Source organism: Triturus cristatus, chromosome 8, assembly GCF_964204655.1.
Source record: "Triturus cristatus chromosome 8, aTriCri1.1, whole genome shotgun sequence".
NCBI classification, from domain to species: Eukaryota; Metazoa; Chordata; class Amphibia; order Caudata; family Salamandridae; genus Triturus; species Triturus cristatus.
Genome location: NC_140591.1, coordinates 208,004,888 through 208,027,163, shown reverse-complemented (window position 1 = coordinate 208,027,163; position 22,276 = coordinate 208,004,888). Strand labels below are relative to the sequence as shown.

Genomic DNA, 22,276 nt, shown 5'->3' with positions numbered 1-22,276 from the left:
CCATTTTATCCCCGCGGGCTTGGCCTGGTGTGACGCTGAGTGTGTTTCCTTCGCTCTCTGCCCATGACTCTTTAGCGCTAATGGGCAATCTCAAATCGGGCTCGCCCCTCGACCCATGCCCTGCTAAATTTTTAGCGAAAGTTGCGGAGGTGATCAATCCACTGGCAAACCCGCTGTTGAATCTTTCGCTGAGTCAGGGAGTGGTCCCGCACGCCTGGAAGCAGGCGATGGTGATTCCATTGCTCAAAAAGCCAGGCCTAGACCCGAAGGCCCCGGTCAATTATAGGCCCATCTCTCTGCTGCCGGCTCTCACGAAGATTGTGGAAAAGCACGTTCAGGTTGTGCTTTCCAATTTTCTTGAGACCAACGAGATCTTGCACGCCACCCAGTCGGGTTTTCGTCCCCATCTCAGCACAGAGACTGCGCTCCTTGAGGTCTCAGAAACCATTAAAGGGGTTCTGGACTCTGGGGGCAAAGCCATGCTGGTGATGTTGAACTTGTCGGCGGCGTTCGACACCGTCCCCCATGATGGCCTTCTCGCAAGACTCTTTGAGATAGGTCTGCGGGGGACGGTGCTCGGCTGGTTTTCCTCCTTTCTAGCCAGCCGCCGGCAAACGGTCTGGGCCTCGCCAGATTCCGCCGTGATGCCGCCTCTGGGAGTCGGTGTCCCACAGGGCTCTATCTTGAGCCCGACCCTATTCAACATCTTCATGACCCCGTTGGCGGCATTGGCGGAGTCGTATGGGGCCCAGATCGTATCCTACGCCGACGACACCCAGCTCCTCTTCTCGTGTAAGAGAGGAGGAGACTTTGACGGGGAGAGTATCCGGGATTGCCTTGGGGCTGTTTTCCAATGGTTCCAACTGAACAGCCTCAAGTGCAATTCCGATAAGTCTGAGGTACTCTTCTTTGGGTGCGACACAGAGCCAGACTGGCAGGCCTGGTGGCCGATTAATATGTTTCCTCCGTCTTGCTCCTCCCAAGTCACCAAGAATCTGGGGGTCAAGATGGATAAGGGGCTAACATTGAAATCCCAGATCCTCGGGGTGTCGGGCACCTGCTTCGGCATCCTTAGGATGCTGCGGAGGTTCCTTCCCCTGCTGTCTGAGGAGCATAGGAAACTGACAGTGCAGGCTCTGATCGGGTCCAGGTTGGATTATTCTAACATTCTTTACCTGGGCCTGCCAGAGTATTTGCTGCAGCGGCTTCAAGTGGTGCAGAACGCTGCTGCGAGAGCAATCTTTGGATTAAATAGACGGGCCAGTGCATCGGGCCTGTTGAAAACCTTGCATTGGCTCCCTATCCGGAAACGGATCGCCTTCAAGGCTCTGACTCTGGCCTACAAAGCTCTCCACGTGGTGGGAGCAAAGTATCTTCAAAAGAGACTGGTCTTCTATCAGCCGACCCGGTCTTTGAGGTCGGAATCCCTGTTTTGGCGGTTGTTCCGCGTGTGAAGAGAGCTCGCCTGGGAGGCCGCTCTTTTGGACTACTGGCGCCACAGTTGTGGAACTCTCTGCCGTTCACTCTGCGGGGAGCTACCAGCCTACTAGCTTTTAGAAAAGGCCTTAAAACCTGGCTGTTTACCCAGTAGCCTGTTTTTCCTGCATGTATTTGTCTGGCATTCTGTCCTTTTTTTTTTAATGGTGTTATGTTATTGTGTTGCAGCCCTCCTTTTCCAAAAAAGCGCCGGGACACTCTTTTTGAGTAGCCGTGCGCTATACAAAAGAATAAATAACATAACATAACATCATATCATGATATTGTCAGCAGAGCTGCTTCTTACCATAAGGTAACCCTAGAGACAATATAACAAGAGGATGATTTCCTGGCAGAGAGTCTTAATAAGTCGTAACAAACAGCTCAGTCACTCTCTGTGCTTAAAGGCATATTGTCCTCCATACAAGAAATACTTAAGCAGCCAGTTAAATCTACAGTAGGCACCCCTATAATTGACAAGAAGTACAAGGCATGTCCATTGGACACTGAATATAGTAAAGGTCAAGTTACATCAGATTCATTGGCAGTTCACACAGTCAGGGAGAGGGAAAGTGCACAGGGAACAAGGGATGTGCTTCCTACCAATAAAAAGAGTAAAGAATATGATGCCGAGGCAAGCGCATCACAGCACAGGCAGCCAACAACATATGCATTGCAAATTCGGTAGGGCTACTCTCCAGATATAATTGTACCACATGGGACGAAATGCAGGAACTACAGCAAAACTTCCCTGATCAATACCAACAACGTGGTACACAACTGTTAGAAGAGGACAGGGCTTTCTCTAATGACACTAGACAGTGCTCCCTGGACTCTGCAAACACCAGTGACCTGATAAGATGCCACGCATGGCTCAGGGTCTCCTGCTTCTAACCAGACATGCAACAATACGTGCTCAATGTACCATTTGATGGACAAAATCTCTTTAGTCTATATGTGGATGAAATGTTGGAAATTTTAGAAAAGTATTTAGACACAGCTAAAGCAATGGGGGCCCTACAAACATACCAACGCCATAGTTATTTTCATATGTGCCTATACAGGGGTGCTGCCAGAGGGCATTAATCACTGACTCCGGCACTGGCCATAAACAACTGGGCTCGTATCAAAGTCACTTTACCAGAGGCACTTACTATAGATCAACTATGGAAGCAGAGGCCCAGCAGCCACTACCAAGATCCCCACCCCGCCAAAGCAGAGACCATATACACCTCCCCCCACCACATGAAACACCAGTTGAGGAAAGGTTACAAGATGTCTTGCCACACTGGGAGAACATCACCACAGACCAATGGGCCCTATCAATAATCAAAGATGGGTATTGCATGGAACTCTAGGCGAGACATGAGGTACAATCACTCCTTCAAAAAAGGGCAATGGAAATCATACCCTTACAACATAGGGGACACTAAGTATACTCCCTCTATTTTCTCATCCCCTAGAATAACAAAACATTAAGGCCCATCCTATATCTCAGGCCACTCAATAGTTAAAACTCCTTAGAACACTTCCACATGGTCACCCTACAAGAGGTGATACCACTGCTACAGCAAGGAGATTTCATGGCAGCAATAGACCTTAAAGACGCATACTTCCATATTACCATACATCTAGCGCACCTCAGTTATCTCCATTTCAATGGCCAACTCTACCAATTCAAAGTACTACTCTTCAGGGTCACTACAGCTCCTTGCAGTAGCGGCGGCTCATCTCAGAAGGGAAGGAACATACATTTTCCCCTATCTCGACGACTGGCTCATCAAGAGCCCACACTACCAGCATTGTCTTCAGGACACCCAACAGGTTATCAACCTTCTGAAGAAACTGGGGTTTACCCTCAACATACTAAAGTCTCATCTGCAACCGCTTCAGATTCAGCCCCTCCTAGGTGCAACACTCAATTCAGATACAGCCAAAGCCTATCCCAGTCCAGAAAGAGTTCAAAAGTTCACTCTGACATTGCCTATTTTTCAACCACAAGCTCAACTCACAGTAAAGGTAGTGATGATCTTTTTCGGTTTGATGTCTCCCTGCATAGCCATAGTACCACATGTTCGCCTATATATGCACCCCTTTCAGCACACTCTGCACTCTCAATGGTCTCAAGCGGTGGGGCATCTACAAGAACTGGTGTTGGTTTGGTCCAGCGACCCATCGCTTTCTGCAGTGGTGGAACAGCAACAACTTGTTGCAGGGTCTGCCTTTCAAGTGCCCAAATCCGCAAGTCACCATTACCACAGACACATCCCTTCAGGGCTAGGGAGCACATATGCAAGATCTCACAGTTCACGGTCTATGGGCAGTATATCAGGGACATCTACACATCAATAATCAATAGCTTCTAGCAATTTAACTAGCCCTCAAAGCTTCTTGCAGTTACCTACATCAGAAGGTAGTACTAATACGCACAGACAATATGACTGCACTGCATTATATTAAAAAACAAGGGGGGGACACTCCTTACAGCTATCCCTCCTATCAGAGCGGACCTGGCACTGGGCAATCTTTCACAAAATCCAACACCTAGCAGAATATACACCTGTAGTGAATAATGACTTTGCAGATATGCTCAGTAGGACACATCAGCAGGTATATGAGTGGGAGATCAACTTACCACTACTCCACTCTTACTTCAAAAGGTTGGGAACACCGTACATAGGCTTGTTTGCCACTCACCTCAATGTCAAAGCTTTGTCTCCAGGTTCCCTCACCCTCAATCCAAGGGCAATGCCCTATGGATGAATTGGTCAGGAGTATTTGCCTACACTTTTCCTCCTCTCCCACTCATTTCATACATGGTAAAAAAGTTAAAACTGACATCTTTAACACTAAACCTAATAGCTCCAACATGAGTACGGCAGGCATGGTTCACAACCCTACTGCACCTGTCTGTAGTGCCACATGAGGAACTACCTCCTTGACCACATCTACTGACGCAAGATCAAGGAAAGGTAATGCATCCCAATTCCAAGCAGCTAAATCTCGCAATTTGGCTCCTGAAATCCTAGAATTTGGGCATCTGAAAATTAACACAAGAATGTATGGGCATCCTTAAATAAGCTCATAGGCCAACAATTAGAGCATGTTATCCTGCAAAATGGAAACAGTTTGTACAGCTTTACAAATAAACAAATGCAACCTTTAGCTGCCACAGTACAAGACCTTGTAGGTTATCTCTTCCATCTGCAGCAAGCAGGGCCCTAGCTGACTACATGCAGAACAGGCAACATATGTCTCTGTTTAAAATGCCAGTAATCAAAGCTTTCATGGAAGGACTGACAAGAATGATCCCACCTTCCACTCCACCCACCTTAGCCTGGAACCTAAACATTGTCCTTACAGGGCTTATGGGGCTGCCATTCAAACCACTTAATTCATGTCAACTCCGATTTCTAACATGGAAAGGTGCCTTTCTAGTGGCAATCACTTCTCTCAGAAAGATAAGTGAACTACAGGCACTACACTGCAGGAACCTTCCTTTAAAATGTTCCCAACAGAATTACTTCTACAGACTAATATGAAATTTCTACTCAAGGTAGTCTCAGGCTTTCACACAAGCCAGCCATGGAACAACCAGTGTTCTTTCCTAACCCAGACACAATAGCAGAGAAAGCCCTGCATACACTAGATGTCCAAAGTGCTATCATGTTCTACATTGATAGAACAAAACCCTTTAGGAAAACACAATAACATTTTGTCTCCTTTACCAAGCCTCACCTGGGGGTTCCTATATCCAAGGCAGGAATTGCTTGATGAATAGTTAGATACAATCTAACCTGTTACCAGAACGCCAAGAGGGTATTTACAGTACCACCACAGGCTCATTCCACATGTAAACAAGGAGCCACTATGGCTTTTCTTGGAAGTATGCTTTTAGAGGATATTTGCAGAGGATCAACATGGAATAACCCACATACATTCACAAAACACTACTGTGTTGATTTCTTCAAAGATCAGCAAGCAAGAATAGGGCAAGCCGTACTTGAAACAATATTGCAAACGAGTACTTCAACCAGTCACTAGCCACTGCAAAAGGGTGCACTGCTTAACATTTGATTCTAAGCATATGTATTTACGGACAACACATGCTATGATTGGAATATGTTACTTACCCTGTAAACATCTATTCATAGCGTGTAGTGCCATAGATTCATATGGCACCCACCCTCCTCCCTGAAAGCTTTTGGTTGAAGTATTGGCTACTATATTTAGCACACTGCAGTCCACACTCACATTTCTACGCTTGTTTCTCTATTCTGTCATTATATTGCTCATTTTCTAATGCTCACCTGATGAGCCGAAAACAATCTAACAAAGGAGCCAAGGAACATGTACAATACACACCAGAGGAGGAGTCACTATACCCCGTGACTCAAAGTCTTCTTCAAAGAAAAACAACTTATAATCGCCAGAGCCCAACACTCGATGACAGGATAATGCTAAAGACAGATGCTTACAGGGTAAGTAACATATTTCTTTTGCTAGTGCTGAGTGGCCTGCCAGACAGTAGTAACGTGTGCCAAAAGGCAATAGATTGTTTGATGGAGGCAAACAATGCCCATATGTTGCCTTCAGTCAATTGAGGTTCAGAACAATAGACTTGCATCCCTAAATAGCGGAAGGTGTGTGGTTCTCAGCGCATCTCCACTCTGAGCTCGGATGGTCTATTGTCCGGTCCTGGTGCGCACACCGAGTAGGCACTGGATTTGTTCCACTTGACTCCAAGCTATGACACTCTTTAAGCACTGCGTATGCCCTTTGTTTGTCAGACTGTTCCCCACTGAGGTACAATAGCATATTATCTCTATAGAACAACATGTATAGGGGTCTGCTTCCCAGGCTTAGGTCCTGGAAGGATCCACCCTGTCGTTATGCGGCCATGAGTTGGTACACTGCGATGATGAAAAGCACAGGGGAGGGGAAGCATCTCTGGCGACTACCCCTCTCTATACTGCAGAGATCAGAGATATATTGTCCGGTTTTAACTCGTGCAGCAGGGACCCGGAAGAGACCCTTTTTGGTGTCCATTGCTTATATCCTTACAAAACATAAGCAGTATGGTTTAAAAAGGCCACATCCCTGAACACAGAGCTGCGGTACACATTTTATAAACTAAAATAAGTAAAACAGCAAATTACGATGTCGGCGGTCGGAGCATGTACTGGCCGGCCATTCTGAAGCGGTTCTGACCGGCTCTCAGAGTATTCCTGGTGGTTGGAACCTCACCGTAATCCCCTATGGACTGCATTTCTGCCGTCAGGATTACAATGTCAGTTTCCCACAGCCTTTCCATGCCGGCCTTCCACACATGGTAAGTCTATCAGAAAGCGACTTTGCGAGACCCTAGCGGGGCTCTCTTGCATCCGTGGCCTATGGTTGGTGGCCGAGGGTGTACCTAGCGCGCCCTCCTGTAAACCCATGCACTGTGTGGAAAGCACCATGGGGTGCCTGCCACAGGGTGCAGGGTTTTACATACACACCCATTTCTTTATGTGAACCTGTATTACGGCTGGTTTAATGCCCGTAACACAAGCTCCCATAGAGAAATGTGTGTATCTAACCGAGCAGTGTTCGGTTGCATCGTAATGAGGCTGCCGGTACCGCTGACCGGAGGTCCGTGAGTCCCGAGACCGAGACGATGTCGGTCGGAGGCAACTCCAACCGACATCATAATAAGCCCCTAAACGTTTTCCACTCCACGCATCAACAAGGTATTGTAGTACCTCCAGGAATAGTGCACTTCCCCAACCGAGGAAAACAATGTTGTTCAAAGAAAGATGAGAAAATAATAGTGCTTCAGTGGCAAACTCTGTAAAGTAACACTAAAGTGTTTGAGTGTGTATAGCATCTTAAAATCCAACCTTAAGACCAGGGATAAAGATGTAGTTATGGCCGGCTCCTCTTTGTGTTCACTGTTAAAGGGGTCAGATAGACATGAGCCCGCAGTCCTCAAACATACTGGTGGTGGTGAAGTAAGAGAGCTAGCTCATCAACGACCCCTAAAAATTACAGGTTCCTGGGGAAAACGTTGTACCGATATCTATAGAATCAGGTAATTGTACTGACACTCCCTTAGACCCAGAGATTTTAATTGATGATCGAAGGGGGAAGCTGGCCCTTCTATCTTGGAACATAGCGGGCCTGTCAAACAAAGGAAAGGATCCCATATTTGGAGCATTTATTGATAATTATGATGTTATTTGTCTCCAAGAGTGCTGGGAACAGGAGGAAGTACACTTAGCTGGGTATCGCACCTATTTTTCTACAGCATTACAGTCCAAGAGGGGTAGATGTTCCGGTGGGCTTAGCACATACATTTCTAACACTGCCAACTTGACCATTAAGCATCAGATCACTGGGGGGAATAATTACTATCAGGTACTCTCCCTTAAATTGGGAGGAAAACAGAACATCACCCTGGTAAACCTGTATAACAATATACCAAAGGACGACCAAAAAAGAGTTATAGAAGACCTAATTAACTCCTTACGACATGGGACAGGCCCCGCGTATAATGATAGGTGCATTATAATGATGGGCGATTTTAATTGTCATCTAAGTCCCCATAGTAACTTGGGTATATGTGGAATGGTTAACCTTATGGGTGACCCCTGCACACATTTCGAGCATTCTATGTTGGGAAATCTGTTTAATAATCTAATTTGTGATTGGAACCTGGGTTTTGCAAATTAATTATGTAGTCCCCAGGTTAATTTCCTACCCACCTTTATTGGAAGGGACCGGCGAACTATCATAGATTATATATTGGTTACTGTAAACTAACATCATAGTGTCCTGTCGTTGAAAACAGAGGACATTGCACTGAGCGACCATTTTCCGATCAGTTTAACCTTTGATACTGGGGTGAGCAGTAGACCAGCATCCAACGTAGTTGAAAATTTATATTGCCATACTATATCGTTGGCGAGAACAAATGGCTACGTAATAAAATGGTGTAAGGTCGACCCCACACATTTTTTGCAGACCCTAGTAGTGGGCCAGTATAGTAACTTTATGTTGTGCCTTGAGGAAACCGCTGACCCAATTGAGGTCATTGTAGCTTTCCAGAATATTATAGCACAAATTGGTAATAAACTGACAGGAACATTACGGGAAGGGGAGAGACATAAGGTGGAGGGCTGGTTTAACTCGGAGTGCAGTAAAGCACATACTCATTTAAAGCAGACTTTGAAAAAAGTACCTAAAAATCGGCTAGAAATTAGATGCGCCAGAACACTTTATAAAACTACATTACACAAACGGAGATAGGAGCTGAAAGAGGCTGCGTGGGGTGCCCAGGTTAAAACGTGTTCTACCAGAGATAACATCGCCTTCTGGAAAGCTGTGAACGCTCCCTTTTTTGTTGAAAAGAAATCAGATCTGATAGATATTGCCATTGAGGAGTCTGTATGGGTCAATTACTTCACCCAGTTATACAAGAAAGATGATTTGGTTAGTACAGAAAGTATTTGCCATAGCCAGTTGATCGTCACTGAGCCTGTCCATCCTATCTCGTTTCCTCTGGGGATCTATTTTTCCATCGCAGAGGTGGAATTAGAAAGCTCCAACAACAAAGCTCCAGGACCCGATGGAATCCCCATAGACATTTACAAGGATAATATCTCCTTATGGGCTCCGCTTCTGACGAATGTGCTCAACAGTTATAACAATAAAGGATTCCCCTCCACGTGGCAGGAAGCAATAGTAGTGCCTATTTTTAAAAAGGGAGATCGAAACGACCCCAAATGTTATAGGCCCATTTCAGTACTTGACTCCTTGATGAAAGTGGCAGGTAGAATCATTTTAAATAGATTGCAAATATGGGCCAAGGATGAAGATGTTCTCTCCAAGTTCCAGTATGGCTTTAAGCCAGGATTGGGTACCGTTGAACAAGGACTTAATCTGGCAATGTTAACCGGTAAATATGTGGTGGCAAAAAAGGGTAATTTTTTTATGACATTTGTAGATCTTATCTCGGCCTTCGATTGTTTGAGCCACGAGGTTATGTGGGACACTTTAACAGGCCTCGGTATTGACTCAAATATTCTTAACTTTATTAAAGAACTGTATAGAGGGGCAGGGGCTAAGGTACGTTTTGGCAAGAAAGGCGAATGTACAAACAAATTCCCAAGATTGAAAGGTGTTCGACAGGGCTGTATTTTGGCACCCTTTCTTTTTAACTTGTATATTATTGGCGTGGCAGATTTTCTAATGAAACTAGATGTAGATTATCCCCAAATTGGTGACATGACGGTGCCAATTTTATTGTACGCAGATGATGCTGTTATAATGGCAAGAACCCAAGTAGGCCTCCAAAAGGCGTTAACAAGTTTCTCAGTCTATATGGGATCTAGGGGCCTAAAAATTAATATTGGGAAAACTTTTACCATGTGCTGCTCATCAAAAAACAAAATCTTTTGTAATACCTTTTTAGAACAGACCAAGCTAGAACTAACAAGCACCTTTTCATACTTAGGGATTGTTTTTAACAAAAGAGGTACTTGGAATACAGCAGTTGGCACCAGGAGCCTTGCATTTGCTCGCACAATAGGTGCAGTAAAACAATTTGCCAATAAACTGGGGGGGTAGGCCGGTCCACATTTTAATGGATATATACAAAGCTAAATGTGTGTCAACTGCTATTTATGGGGCTGGTATTTGGGGGATTTCAGACTGTCAGGAAATTCAGGCAAAAGAAATGTTTTTCCTGCACTATCTCCTAGCTGTCCCTAAATCTACCTCCACATATGTTTGCCATAAGGAACTGGATTTGGTTTATATAGCTGATTTAATTAAAATAAGCCCAGTATTGTTGTGGCATAAGATATGGACCTCAAGGGCAACTGTTTTTAACAGAGCAATTATTGCGGACTGCATTAAATATGAGGGATCTAAAAATATCCAGTGGCTTTCCTATGTTAAGGCTTTCATGACAAATATAGGTAACCCAGTATATTTTAACATCCCCTCCTCGCTATCCTCAATCTCTAGAAAAGCATTAAAAGAACGTTGTCTTGCTTTTCTGGAGAATCAACAATGGTGTGCGGAGAGGAAGAAGGATTCTGTTATCCAACATTATTTACTTTTACAGGGCCCTGGTTTGCAGTTGTATCTATCCCCCGAGCAACCTAGTTACAATAGAATGCTATTAGCTAGGTTGAGAACTGGCAGCTATTTTAGGCTGCTACCCTTTCCAGATACTAATGATTGCTCGATTAAATTAATCAAATGCCCATGTGATGACCTTTCCACGCAATCTATCATCCATTGCGTCTTGTTTTGTAAATTTTATGCATGGGGAGAAAGAAATACTTGATACCTCTGTTAAAGATCTGGGGCTTGAGACAATGCAGACCTGCTTTCCACAAGCTGCTTTTATTGCAAGATGAAATGTCCATAATTGCTGTATCCAAGTTCTTATTATTTACAATTAGATGCAGATCTTCTATGGATTAAACTTAACTTCTGTCTTGAACTAGATAGTTCTAGTATTATTTACCTAAACTGCTATGTTTTTGGATTTCTACTATTGTGTTTCATTGTATGTATTAATTTTAATGTGCTTTTATGATTTTTTAAATTGAATAAAGCTATCTTGATGATGAGTGTGAATACAACCAATCTAGCCACTCTGTCTTTATTTATTTAGTTGTTTTTCATATTTTGAAACTTTTTTTCTCTCCATCCTGAGGCTGCACTTTGGAATAGAAAAATTTCCAGGTTCTTTCTTTTTTTGATCCATTCCACAGTGGAACGGATGAAGGAAAGGAGAGTAAAGAGAGGGTAAGAGCCGTTTCTTGAATTCACAGTTTCCAACAAGTGAGAAGGAGTGAGACAGAGATATTAGGAGAGGGAGTAAGAGGAAGGGGGCAGCGTCTAACGTTAGAGCAGGAGAAGTGGACATTGTCCTTGCCTTCTCTGGGCAAGAAGGACAGACAGAGTCCTTTTCTGCCCACCCCGCCCGTCTCCGCACGGCCAAGATCGGCCAAGCCTTATCTATAGGCTTTGGCTATTTCTGCCGCCCGAGTCGCATTTTTAAAATAAAAAAGTAGGAGAAAGGATTCCATTTTATTACAAAAGTAGGGGTACGCCGTGCCCTGCCGATCCCGCCCACTTCGACCACTGGCTGTAATCGCACAATTACTGAGCCTGGAAGTATAATTCTGCATAATTTCTGGTTAACCATACCACCGTGCAGCCTGACGAGGAAGCAGAACACAAGCGCAAACTATTGTCTGATTTACAGTTGGACATGAAGGCAGTCTTGGGTACATAACCGGTGCATCCCTTTGGCCCTGCTTCGAAAACTTTCAGGGAAAATTCGGCAGCTAGCACTGTGTTTTTGGGCAGGGCTGCTGCCAAGGTCACAAGTGGTTCTGCTGCATTCTTTTGCCTAAAGCCATTTCAATCACCAAGAATTCTCCTAGTGGAAAAAGGAAAAACAAGATCTAACAGGGCATGCAGGGCCATCCTTTTCAGAGAGCTGCAGACATACAGGCACACCTCTCAGAAAACAGGTGGCATTTATAAGTACCCCACAAAAAAGCCAACATACTCGCAAATTATGTGTTTCACGTATGTGGACGTGCTTGAGATAGCTCAGCTGATTAATGCATCTGCTGTGAAGCTCTGTGTAAAAACCTCAGGGTTGAATGTTGGTGTGGAAATGCAACCAGTCATCTTTCTAAAGATGATAAAGTAAGTATCGTGAAAGCGGAGTATATCATATGGCAGCTGTTAGCATCGCTAAGGAGCAACAAGTCTGTATGTTAACAGTTGTCATGTCTCCGAGTGTAACTTAGAACAGCAATTTGTAATTTTCACTGCTACATTTGCTGAAGGACTTAAAAGTGCACCAAAAGGGACACTGCTCGGGGTTCTAAGAACGCAGAGCAAAGGTGGACGCTTCCTCAGTAGCGTTCATGAAGGAAGTTACCATGTTTGCCTGCCTGCGGCTGACGCCGGATGTGAAGACCATCTGTTTCCTGTTAGTCCTCTCTTCAGTTAACATGCACTCATCACCAGCTCGAAGAACACCCTCACAAATGCTTCCTCAGCCTTAAGTACCACAAAAAGAGCAATGCAAATACAAACATCTCACGCTGTCTCGTAGTGTCAAGACAACCTAATCTGGTGATACGTTTCCATGTATGTTTTGCTTGCAGTGGCTCCAGCTCACCATTTGGAGACCTGGGTGTTCATATAATATACCGGCTCAACCAATAAGACCACACAAGTTTTAAAACTGAACAACTGGACTAATGTCCCCAAAACACAATTTGTTAAATGGAAACATGAGTCAGAGCTGGGAACGTGGTGACGCTGTGACATGGAGTCACCTGATTAGCCTCATGATGAATGACGTGACCGCCAACATGATGCGCTTTCTGAAATAGCGCCAACCAGGGACGTCACTACCGACAGCGTCTTCTGCGCACCACTTTCAGTACGTGATACCGAACTTGTGTCGTTTTTGTCTGGGTTTGTTGGACAGCTGCCAACAATGCAGAAATGTGGAAGGACTGGTTACACCTTTTCCTCCCTCACAGGGCAGACCTGCTGCCCCAGCAGTGCCACTGTCTAAATAACAAAGGGGCGTGTCATAAACAAATCCTAAGACAGTAGATGTTGCAGCACCCATGATGAAGTGCGGTGTGGCTAAATACTTATATGGTCCCAAAAGCTAGACCAATTGCATTGCAAATGCTTGTTTGATCGAAGTCTCCTCTCCAGAGCTTGAGATCACTGACCACTGTGTTTTTTTCCAGTGCTGTCCTGGTTTCTCCCACAGCTGCCAATACATCCCTAGGCATAGGATCTTGGCTTTGTTCTGTTATAGTAGTGAGCAGCCATCTTCTGCATGGCTGAGCCCTTCAGGCATACCTATCCAGGGTAGGTAGTGTCTGTGTATTAGATGCTCAGTCTTGTCCCATCATTCCTACTGGGTACCAAAGCAAAGGGGCATATATTGTGTTTACACAACCCCTGGACAGGATCAGGTATGCAGTACCTTCTCAGCTGCTCCCCTCTCCATTTCCCCCCCTTCTGGATATGCCACTCTTGTTCACTGGGCCATCATGCTCCATCCACCCTTGTTCTGCACCTCAGTATCTAAAAGGGGTTCAGTCCAATTCAATGCAACTCACAATAAATCCTCTTCCAGGGGTAGGCTTATCATCTCAAAACAGTGCTTGCAGGGATCAGCCCAGCCTCTCTAGCCACCATGCAGTGCCTCTCAGCTTCTCCTGTGCTGCGGACCGCACCACTCACAGAGGCCCCAAGTCACTGGGAGTCATGGCAGTGCGAGGCTGCCACCTGCCAAGGAGCCTCTAGGAAGATTCCTACAGCTTGTCAGCCTCATGCCTGCCACTCACTGGACTATTAATTCACTGACCTCCTGATCGGGGTGGTCCCACCAGCTACTCTGTTCCCATATCCACCGACGGCATCTCCTGATATCGCCTGGATTCCTCTAAGTTCACCCAACTTCCTCTACTCGTCAGGCCTGATCTGAGTTCCAAGTTTGCAGACTCTAGCCATTCTTCTCCTCCCACTAAGCTGCAGACATCATGCGGACTGCTCCAGACAGAGGGTCACCTCCTTTCCAAAGACCCTTCCTCCATCCATGCCTTCCCCTCTGAATCCAAGACCACTGTCAACGTCCGCAGTGTCTCTGTGATGCAGACAGTATCCCACCTCTCAGTTCCCCCACGCCCGCGTCTGTATCCCCCCACTCAGTATTCTCAAGGATGCCAAATAGATGAGGCCATGGAGGCCGAAAGCCTTTCTATTTTGTGGCGACCTTAGTCACCTTCCCGTCGAATGAACCTCTGGTCATATTCTGAGTCTTAAGATAAATTGAAGCCCACCTGAATGTCATCTACTTATTTTTTAAACTTTGCTCACAATTCTGCAAGAAGTCGGTTATGTATATAATTGCTGAAAAGTAAGAAGTAAAGCACAGCCACTGTTGAATCTGATAAAAAAACTGTTATATTGAAAACCAAGATTTTCTAGGGCACACACCCAAAGCCCGTTCCAAGCAGGCTCAGAGGAAGTGATGCTGAGTCCAGGTTTGGTTTAAAGCTGAGCTGTGGTCCTAGAGCCTGTTAGGCACAATTAAACGGTTACACCACGTCCACCACCACGTCCACCACCACCACATCCACCACGTCCACCAACACGTCCACCACCACATCCACCATGTCCACTACCACCACCACATCCACCACATCCACCATGTCCACCACCACGTCCACCACCACCACCACATCCACCACGGACACGTCCACCAACACCACATCCAACACCACGTCCAGCACCACCACCACATCCACAGCCACCACCACATCCACAACCACCACGTCCACCACCACCATGTCCACCACCGCGTCCACCACCGCGTCCATCACCACTACGTCCACCACCACTACGTCCACCACCTCTACATCCACCACCACATCCACCACCACCACGCCCACCAGCACATCCACCACCATGTCGTCCACCACCACGTCCACCACCACCAGCACATCCACGTCCACCACCACCAGGTCCACCACCACGTCCACCACCACCACGCCCACCACCGCCACATCCCCCACCACCACGTCCACCGCCAGCACCACGTCCACCACCACCATGTCCACTACCATGTCCACCACTACCACATCCACCACCACCACCAGGTCCACCACCATGTGCACCACAACCACATCCACCACCACGTCCACCACATCCACCACCACCACGTCCACCAACACGTTCACCACCACATCCACTACCACCACCACCACATCCACCATGTCCACCACCATGTCCACCACCACCACATTCACCACGGACACGTCCACCAACACCATGTCCACCACCACCACTTCCACCACCACCACATCCACCACGGCCACATCCACCACGGACACGTCCACCACCACCATGTCCACCACCACCATGTCCACATCCATGTCCACCACCACGTCCACCACCACATCCACCACCACGTCCACCACCACATCCACCACATCCACTACCACCATGTCCACCATCACCACCACGTCCACCACCACCACATCCACCACGTCCACCACATCCACCACTACCACGTCCACCACCACCACATCCACCACCACATCCACCATGCACACGCCCACCACCACCACGTCCACCACCACGTCCATGTCCACCACCACGTCCACATCCACCACAACGTCCACCACCATGTCCACCACCACCACCATGTCCACCACCTCATCCACCACCACGTCCACCACCACATCCACCACCACCATGTCCACCACCACCACGTCCACCACCGCGTCCACCACCACCACATCCCCCACGGACACGTCCACCACCACCATGTCCACCACCACCATGTCCACTACCACCACATCCACCACCACGTCCACCACCACCACATCCACCATGTCCACCACCACCACCATGTCCACCACCCCGTCCACCACCACCATGTCCACCACCACGTCCACCACGTCCACCACGGACACGTCCACCACCACCACATCCACCACGGACATGTCCACCCCCACCACCACGTCCACCACCACATCAACCATGTCCACCACCACCACGTCCACCACCACATCCACCATGTCCACCACCATCACCACGTCCACCACCACCACGTCCGCCACCACATCCACCATGTCCACCACCACCACCATGTCCACCACCACTACGTTCACCCCCACGTCCACCACCACCACCACATCCACCACCGCCACGTCCACCACCACCACATCCACCACCACCACGTCCACCACCATGTCCACCACCACCACCTGTGACAGGTAAAGTGTCACTGGAGGGCAGGGGTAATAGGCGTGTCAACACCAGCTGTACATGGGACATTTAAGGATGCATTGGGTGCAAGAAGATGGGAATAGGGGCTAGAAGTATTACACCAGTCCCAACATACATTTTGAAGAGGCGCAATGTCACAGGGGCTCCTGTAAAAGCACTCGCAGCATCTGGCATACCTGCACGAGCCACTCACTCAAAACAAGCATTGGCATAGCCAATAGGTCTCGCCCTTGGGACCTTATAATTGTTTAGCCATGCAACACTTGATGTTGTTGCACCAAGGATATTGTGCTGGATACCTAAACACTTATAAGGTCCAAAAGGCGGGACCTATTGGCTATGCCAATGCATGTTATAATATGTATGTATTCTAAATGTGTTACTGGATACGATTTTATTTATCTGCCATTGAGTACTTTTATTATCATTCTTCTGACAGCCATCATTGGTCCCCCTTCGAACCTAATTGTGAAATCAAGAACAGGATTTCTGGATTTAAGCTTTGAATGTCCTGTGTATGAGAATGAGCATGAGCCGAGGTGCCTATCACAAATCTTTGGCTCCTGGATGTACATTGTACGATACTGGAAAAAAGATACCTCTTCACAGGTAACAAGTAAAGCATTTTATTGTTTTAATATGATTTTTGTTTTTTTTACATCTTGATGTTTTTTGTAATTTGCATTTCAGTATTTTATATAGCTTTTTAAGAGATGTAGCAAAGTCAGTAAGCAATGTGGCTAATTCTTTCATTAATTCTTATAGAATTAGCTGGATATCTGCCTTCATTGCTGCGGCCTGTGTGTCTATAGTCATGGACGTCATTTGGGGATAGTCAGGGGTCGCAGCTGTGGCCTCTAGCTTGCTCCCTGCCACTCCTGGCACTTCCTTTGCGACCCCTGGCCTCAGGGGAGGCAAAAGTTTCCCCCACCTCATATAAGCCACGCATCATCAAGGACCATCTTAAAGCCTAAGTTTCACAAAAATGTTTGCTTTTCATCTGAGTTGCCCTTGATCTGCCCCCGTTTTAAAAAGGGCCACCTAAGAGTGCAATCTTGTTCAGTGCTGGCACCTAAATTGTGGCACTCACTTTCAAGTTTCCTCAGGCACACTCCTAGTCATCTGACCTTTTGCAAATCACTCAAAATCTCTAATATGCCCAGTATCTTATTCATAGCGCGTCCTAGTGCTCATAGACACTTTGTAGTGATGTGTGTTCTTAACAAAAAGCGGGCAACACAAGATAAAAAAATTGAACCAGTCTGAGTATGAATCAGCAAACAAGGCATTGCTGCCACCAATACACCAACAGCACACTGTAAAGCCTCAAGAGATTACGGCCATTGGCATCTGCAGTCTAAAGACCTAATAGGCCCTACACACTCACCATTCCATTTTCCTTAGTGCCTTAAGTGTGTATATTAAATCATCCTTTTTTGGTGATTGAGACTTGATAGCCCAAGAGAGGACAGTTTTATTATTGTGTCAGAATCTATTCAGCATGAAAAAAATTAAGATTTGTCCATAATTTCTGCATACTTTTGTTTATGAATTCAAATATTCAATCTGGTAAATGTTAATCTTGCAGGTGAACAACGTAACTACAGAACAAAGGTTTGTAACATTATCTAATTTGGAGCCCTGGACTATTTACTGCCTCCAAGTACAAGCAAGTGCTCCCGAATTTGAAAAAACTGGAGATCTGACTCGTGTAGTTTGTGAGAAAACATCTGATGATGGTATGAGTAACAATAATATCTTTTGATACATTTGCTTGCCAGCAGTGAATGCTCAATAAATGAACACTTCACCATCAGATTAGCAGCCACTTATGTGATATCGTTACTTATGACCCTCAAGTAGGCGGTAGAAGATACCATGGGGTATTGAGCACAAGCAAATAAACACAAAGATAAGGGACTGAAAGGAAACCTAACTCAAAGGTATTGGAATTACAAAATCAGCAAATGAGAAGGACGAGTCAATAAATGAATCTCGACAAATACAAAGAGGGGTCAAGGCACACAAGTCCTGCACTCGTCAACACCAATCACAGTAGAACTGAACTATATAGTGGTGCAATTAACCATAGACGTTACCCCCCTACATCTCCATAAAGGAATTACCTCCCAAGACAAAATCCCACAAGGTGGTTCAGTACTCAGTTTCTTTATTCAGTAATTTTTCTTAAAATTACGGTGTAACAGCATGACGTCTCTCTTCACGAACGGAACATCATGCTGTTACACCCTAGAGCAATTGTACTCCATACATCCCTTACATTATATTTCTCTGTTAAAAAGTGCAACATGAAGAACATGCAAGAAGACCATTAGCATGCTGAGCACTGTGGACAAAACGCGTTGGCTACCAATCACATGCTGTGATTTTAAGAAAAATTGATGAATAAAGAATAAATAAACTTTTAGAAGAAGTACAGCTCCTACATTTGTTCATTGAGAAGATAGTGTTATTTTATCCACATACTACGCACTATGAACTTTGCTATATATTTAACTGATTTGTAAGCTAAGTGCTGAACCACCTTGTGGGATTGAGTCTATAAATGTACACTGGTACAAAGTTGAGAGCCATAACAGCTAACAACATGTTGCTAAGCACAGACTCTTTGTTAAGGTGGTTGTAAGAAATTTGGTTATTAATTGAGAGGGGTGATAGCCCCACTCAAGTCACAACAACAATCCTTTTCATGGTGAACCACAAAAGTCACTAAATAAACCTGTGCTTAACTCTTGTAGCTTGGCTCAAAAGCAGTCAGGCTTAACTTATATGCAATGTGTAAAGTATTCATGCATCACTCAAGCAGTTTATTTTTTATTTTTATTTCAGTAAGATTTTATTCAGATTTTGTCATATAAAACAAAACAGAAACTCACAAAATAAGGAGAAAACACAACACAAGAAAAATCTCAAACCAATTTAGAAAAAGAAAGTACATATTAATCAATAAAATGCCATCAAAAGTAGCCCTAAGTTCCGAAAAACTCCACTCCGCGAAGCGTAGTTTTTTCATCGCTCGCGGTTGTCAACGTCAAGTTGGCGAGTGCAAGCGAGGAAAATCTGCCTCCCGGCGAGATTATTCCTCATTCGCAATCGTCAACGTCAAGTTGACGAGTGCGAGCATGGAAAATCAGCCTCCCGGTGAGATTTCTCAACACGGGCGGTTGGATTTCTCATTGCGAGTGGTCGCGTATGCTCGTGACCGCTCACGTGAGAAACCATCCGTTCGCGTTGAGAAAGCTGCCCCTCGAGTTAAAAATTTACTGAGCTGCAGAAAGAAAGCAGCGCCCGCTTGCAATGTGCATGTTTCCATTCGCGATGATTGCACAGTGCGGACAAACACCCAGCTCTGAAAATCACCATGAACGCCATTTATCTAACGCATTCTGCCCCTTGCGGAGCTTCGCGTAGCATGGCGTAGATTTTTTTGCACTTCGCTGAGTTCCGCATAGCAGAACTACGCGAACTCTGCTCAGGTATTATCAAAACAGGAAAAACACAATCAATAGAACCTTAATTATGGGATTTGAATGTTCAGGTAAAAGAGTGCTAAAAAGGACAATGCGCCAATTACAGTTATCTGGTCATTCTGGACCAAATCAAAGTAAAGAATTATGGCCGCCTGCTATGAAGTGCTGGTCGGATACAGGGAGCAGTTTTGCCCCAGTTGAAAGTTTACCTTTCAACTTAGTCCAGTTTCACATTGGAAGCTCTCATCAACAGGGTCATCAATGGACAGGCTTCAGGCTGGATCTGTAGAGGGGTTCATCTCGCTGTGGGTTGCTGAAGTCCCTGGCCTCGGTTGGAACTTTGTGTTGGTGGTGTGGTCATTGCTGGCGCAAAGAGCTGTTTTTTGATCGAAAATTCATTTTGGCAAGAAACTCTGGAGGTTGTTAATTTGATGCAACAAAGTCCGGGGCCTGTGTACGGGAAGGTCTTATTGGCATGTCAGATGCGGTTCCTGCATTGACCTTGCTGAAGTCCGTTGGCATGCGCGAGGAGACTGGGGATGGTTCTCTTTGATACCAAGAGCCCAGAACTACAGGCGTTAAAGTTTAATGATTGGAGCAGTATAATCTAACACCAGCCAAGGTTCCAGGGCCTGGGAAGCACCTAATGTAGGTTAGGACCTACTCCATCAAAGGCTAGCAGTAGGATCCAGGCAGATCCAGTTGCTGTTAGGCAGTTGCAGGGAAGCCTTTGGACGTTTGTTGTATTCCTGTAGCTCAAACAGGAGGCCAACCAACTGGCCCATATAGTCACTTCTGGGATACTGGGTACATGGTGAGCTGGTCCAGTCTTTATTCAGGCTTCAGAAAGCAGTGTACTTTTTCTTCTGAGTCTCCACAGATCAAGGAGTGTTCTGAACAGAGGTTCTGAGAGTGCCACTTTAATAACCAGTGCCAGCTGGTGTGTAGGGTACAGAAGGCAGGCAGGCCCAGGTGTGAGCTGCAATTGCCAGTGACAGGGCAGGCTACTCTTTGAAGCTCAGGAAAGGATGAGTACAACCCAACAGGCCCTTTTCTTTAGGAGAGCAACACCATTTCCCACACCCAAGCCTATAGTGTCCCCTGCCTGAAAGGAATATACATCACACCACAGGGAAGCTATTCATACTCATGTGACCCTGGACACTGGCACAAAGGCACATTTGGTTTAAGCTGAAAAATTCCAAGTTTCTAAAAGTCTCAGAATAATGATCTAAAATCTGACTTTACCATTAAAGGAGATTTTTAATTACACAATTCAAATGAGTGGGAGATGTATTTCTGTAGCTGGTCCAATACTGAAATTATCACTTAATAAATCGAATATGGTAATCCAGTTTACGTCTATGGGAGAGCTAACCTTGCTGCATCAAAAAACGACTTTAAGTGTTTTTCACTACCAGGACATGTAAAATGTACGTACATATGTCCTACGTTTAAATACCATGCACCCTGCCATAGGCTGTTAGGGCCTACATTAGGGGTGACATATAAATATTAAGAAAAGTTATGTTTAGGTTTATTTTGGCAGGTTGAAATGGCAGTTTAAAGCTGCACTACAGGCTGCAGTGGCAGGCCTGAGACATGTTTCACTGTGCTGCTTTAAAGGGTTGTAGCATTTAATTTGCAGGCCCTTTGATACATGTTTTATCATTTTCTAGGAACTTACTAGTAAACTAGTAAATTAAATGTGCCATTTAGGTGTATGCCAATTTTACCATGTGTGGAAGGGAGAGGAGAAGCGCTTTACCACTAGCTAGCAGGAGTAAAGTGTATAGAGTCGTAATGGGTTTCGCAAAAATAGGTTAGTGAAGTAAAAAATCTTGAGGAATACCACGCAAAAGATTGTCATTTCCAACAGTTGTCTTACATACGGTCTCTACCCCAAGAGCCTCAATAGTGAACTGGTAACAGATAGTGGGTATCAGTCAGATAGTAATCAAGTGTTCTTACTCCTTTGAGTTTCCACTGTCCCATTAACCGCAATCCCCATCCCTAACTCATCCTATCCCTGATTCCCTGTCTTCGCTTGGCCTGAATCCTGACACAGGTATCCTTCATTTTGGAAGAGATTTCTAGTAGCCATAGCCTACCTTGGTGCAAGCACCTATGTCTCAGGCCCTCATGTTTCTTAAGTGCTAAGTGTACATTGTCATCCATAGCATTTGCCTCTGGCCGCTCTGTTGTAAATACCTACTTCCCCTGTTGGCACACTGCCCCTTTAAGAAAAATCTGCTTCCTATCACCCCTGGGCAGAATAGCTTCCTACCAACAACTTCTTATATCGGTGCCAGTCCCTTCTTCCAAGCCTCACTTGCTGCTTTTCACTCTGTCATATAAAACGAGGAACTGATACATCACACAATCTCCCCACCAGGCAGGCACTATTCTACGCATCTCAAAGCCAAGTCCCGCTCTACAGATGGAGCCACAAGCTGGATCAATAT

General features: G+C 45.6%; 1 protein-coding gene across 3 annotated transcripts in view; it reads left to right on the top strand.

The window, feature by feature from the left end:
• Window positions 1–22,276, top strand: part of IL10RB (interleukin 10 receptor subunit beta) — a 248,194-nt gene that overhangs the window by 161,092 nt on the left and 64,826 nt on the right. For all 3 annotated transcript variants that reach the window (XM_085621381.1, XM_085621380.1, XM_085621379.1), the window contains 2 exons: window positions 16,760–16,929; window positions 17,909–18,059. In XM_085621381.1, coding sequence (XP_085477507.1) covers window positions 16,760–16,929; window positions 17,909–18,059 — 321 coding nt within the window. The remainder of the gene's footprint in view (window positions 1–16,759; window positions 16,930–17,908; window positions 18,060–22,276) is intronic.